Source organism: Loa loa (genome assembly GCF_000183805.2).
Source record: "Loa loa unplaced genomic scaffold supercont3.71, whole genome shotgun sequence".
NCBI lineage: Eukaryota > Metazoa > Nematoda > Chromadorea > Rhabditida > Onchocercidae > Loa > Loa loa.
Window position 1 is genome coordinate 244,353 of NW_018108251.1, and position 3,377 is coordinate 247,729.

At 36.7% G+C, this 3,377-nt stretch overlaps 1 protein-coding gene across 1 annotated transcript in view; it reads left to right on the top strand.

Moving 5' to 3' along the window:
• Nucleotides 1-2,482: 2,482 nt before the first annotated feature.
• Nucleotides 2,483-3,377, top strand: part of LOAG_17413 (uridine kinase) — a 4,078-nt gene continuing 3,183 nt past the window's right edge. The window contains exons 1-2 of the mRNA XM_020450075.1: nt 2,483-2,701; nt 2,979-3,075. Coding sequence (XP_020306313.1) covers nt 2,607-2,701; nt 2,979-3,075 — 192 coding nt within the window. The 5' untranslated portion in view covers nt 2,483-2,606. The remainder of the gene's footprint in view (nt 2,702-2,978; nt 3,076-3,377) is intronic.

Consider the following 3,377-nt stretch of genomic DNA (forward strand, 5'->3'; position numbering starts at 1 on the left):
TATATATTCTCTAGTGCTTTTTGCATGCCTAATTTCGAAATTCCGGCCAATTCTTGACAATGTAAGGAGTGAGTAGACCCATTACTTTAAGGCAGATTGATCCATTCTATGTCTATTCTAAGGAATATACTGCATGCTGGTCATCATCATCGTGGTTAGACTTCGCAAACGAAGATCCAGGAAAGGCTCTATCCACGCTTGTTGCAAGCACTACAGATGTGGGTGTATCCTTCTAGCCGGTGCAGCGGATTTTTTAAATGATGCACTGCATGCGTGGAACTGGCCTCATCTTTTACTTCTAAGGATCATCTGCCAGGGCCTAGCGAGCTAAGACAGTGACATGAAATTCTCACGACATAGGTTGTGTTGGAATATCCTCTTAAATGGATGGGGAGGGAGGGGAAGGGGATTAAACTGCCGGTCATATTGTTTTAATTAACGAACAGCAAATTTTAAAAAAGTATCAAGGTAGAGGAGTGGGCAAATTCAACACATTCACTCTCTTTCGCGTAAAATGTGTAAATGCTGAGTTTTAGGTATGAAGAAATTTTCACAGATCGTTTGTTCAGTTTACTGAAAAACGAAAAAAATATGACTGAAGTGGTGGCGAAATGAGCACTGCCAACAAATTGTACTTTTTATTTGCTTGAAAAGGTAAAATGATTTTTCATCAAACATTTCCTATGAGAAGCATTGGATTTCATTTGATCTCTAAGTTTGAGAAGAATTCTTGGGAACAAAGAGAGGGAAGTTTTGTAAAAAGTTCTGAATGGTTTTGTTTGCATTCTTCCCTCTATTTATTGTGCATTTTCACTTTATTTACCGTCGTCAATCAGCATACTGCAACTATCACTGCCGGTTGCTTTTACTGTTTATCGGGCCATCAGCCAGCACATGTTCACCGGAACAACCCAACCGTTGTGTTTTCCTTCTATGCAGCATATGAGAGGTCAAAGTTTAGGTTACCTCGCTGACACTATGTGTTCTGTGTTACACTCTAATTTCGTAATTTGCTTCAACCGTAATAATTTTGCTTACAAAGCATTGATTTTTGACAGTGATCTTCGTAAGATTACCTCTGACATTGCTTCTGACAAGGTTATCAGGTGTTCATTTGTGATGTGCAACATCTGTTTTCGTCATCAGTATCGAGTTAATGACCTTCTTCAGCAGCGAAAAGAACGGTTGGTCAGTTACTCCAGTGATCTGTTGCAATATCAGCAATTATTTCTAAGCTTAGGTATCATTGCGTATTACTGAGAACTTACTTTTCTAAACCAAAATTTCTATTGAAACTAAAGTAAGACTTTGGAAGGAGGAGTTGCTGGGTAAATAAGGTGCATGTTGTCAAGAGTCTTATCCTACACCCGTTTTTATCTGCTCGGCGGGTCTGTTTCATTTTTATATTTAAAAAACTTTGTTTCTACTGAAATTTTTATTGAGGACGACTTGAAAAGTTGAGACATTGCAGATTTGTTCTGCAAATAAAGATGCTATTGTCGATATTTTCCTGCTCTCCTGTTCCTGTTTTTCCCTTGGACTATTCCAGTGAAGTTCATCATATTTAATAACGCTCGATCTGTATGAGATTCAGGGTGTTCTTCATTGATCTGTTTCATAAACGTCCGGTTATGAGGCTTAACATCAGCCAGTTAACATGTCTTCCTGCCTGAAGCCTTCCGGAATTTTTTTTTTGCCATATTTCGACTTTTCCCTGTTGTGCTGCTTGAGACCAGCTTAATAACAAATCATGTATAACTCTTTTTTCTACAGAAATCAACAGGCAACTGTATGAGCATGAATGCTGATTATTTTTCAACCAGTTGAAATGTGAAACGTTTCTCCTGGTTCCGGTCTAATGATGATTGATTTTATGTGCGGGAAAGATTATAGAGTAGGCTCTTCTCTTCATCCAATCCATCACAAATAACATTACAGCTCGCATGTCTTTTTTTTTCGCTTTTAAAGATTCAATGTTTCTGGATGGATTGCATATAAGTGCTGCAATTTGCAGCATAAGTAAGTGCGTTAATGTGTTGCTCTCTTCCAGATATATTCTGATGTTGGACGTCATTGGATTGTGTATGTCTATAAAATTGGCCTGCATTTTCATGTCTAGCAGTGCTACATAACCAAATTTTCTTCAGCTAGGCTATATTTCTTTCTCCCATGTCCCATCATCTGCCGTTCTCTCTGCCTAAGTTCCCTTTCAATTTCTACGAATTCTTTCCTCACACTACTTCCATTATGATATTTAAATTTTATCTCGTTTGTTATACTGCATCAATTAGTAGTCCATCGAGTAACCACTCGTGATTTCATAGTGGATTTATTTTATTTCTCTAAGCAGAACAAAATATCAACTTCCCCTTTTCTCAATTGATTATAGGGTAAATTCAATTGATTATAGCTCAATTGATTATAAATTTACGGTGAATTTTTTCTTTTCAACTCAAATTCTGTTTTCATCCTCTCTTATTGCAATTTTAGAATCATTGAATGCACATCTTATTTATTTGGTGACAGATTGATGTAATTACGGCTGACTTGCTGTTCGTTGTTATTTGACAGAAGCAGAAGCGCTGAAATTTTCCAGCTGAAACAAAATGCGTGAACATGTAGAACGCCGTGTGACAATTGCTGATCCACTACCAGATGCTTCCACTGGTTTAACATCACTACTTAATGACCTTAGTGATAGGTAATTGTTTTCTTTCTTTGCATGACTTACGGCATTGCGGCAGAATTTCTTGCGGAATGTATTGTCATCAATTCCAAAAAAGAGTCGTATAGTTCGAGGTACCCAACTTCATTTCATATTTCCGCATGTCGTTGTTTATGTTTTGCGTTTATTTCCACGTCTTTTTCATGCCTACATTTACGTTAGATATATATTTAGGATAAATTTTTTTGTATATTATTTATCGGGATTGATCTACTTTTTTGATGTTTTTAATATTTGTTGTTGAAACTTTTAGTGGTTCGACAGCTCCACCTCTCCCGCTACACCGACCTATGCGTACTATCTCGGGCTCAAAATCCGAAGATCATCTTATCACAACAGAAAGTGGACGTGTAAGTCAAATTTCATAATGCACTCTTCACTCTTTTTTATTTGTTAAATCTCATAATTGCCTCATTTTATTTCACTCATTTGGTTAAGATTATCATAAATTGGTTTCTTAAAAGGAGCGATTTACTCGTTCATTTTTACTCCTATTTTTTATTTTAGGATTTCGTGAAATATTTTTATTTTTACCGATTGTCACTTTTCGATAAGTTACAGCGTATATATACAAAAGGTCGTCCACCGTGGTATGATCGGGAAGGTAAAAATTTTAAAACAACCATATGTGGTCGGAATTTGTGGCGGTTCA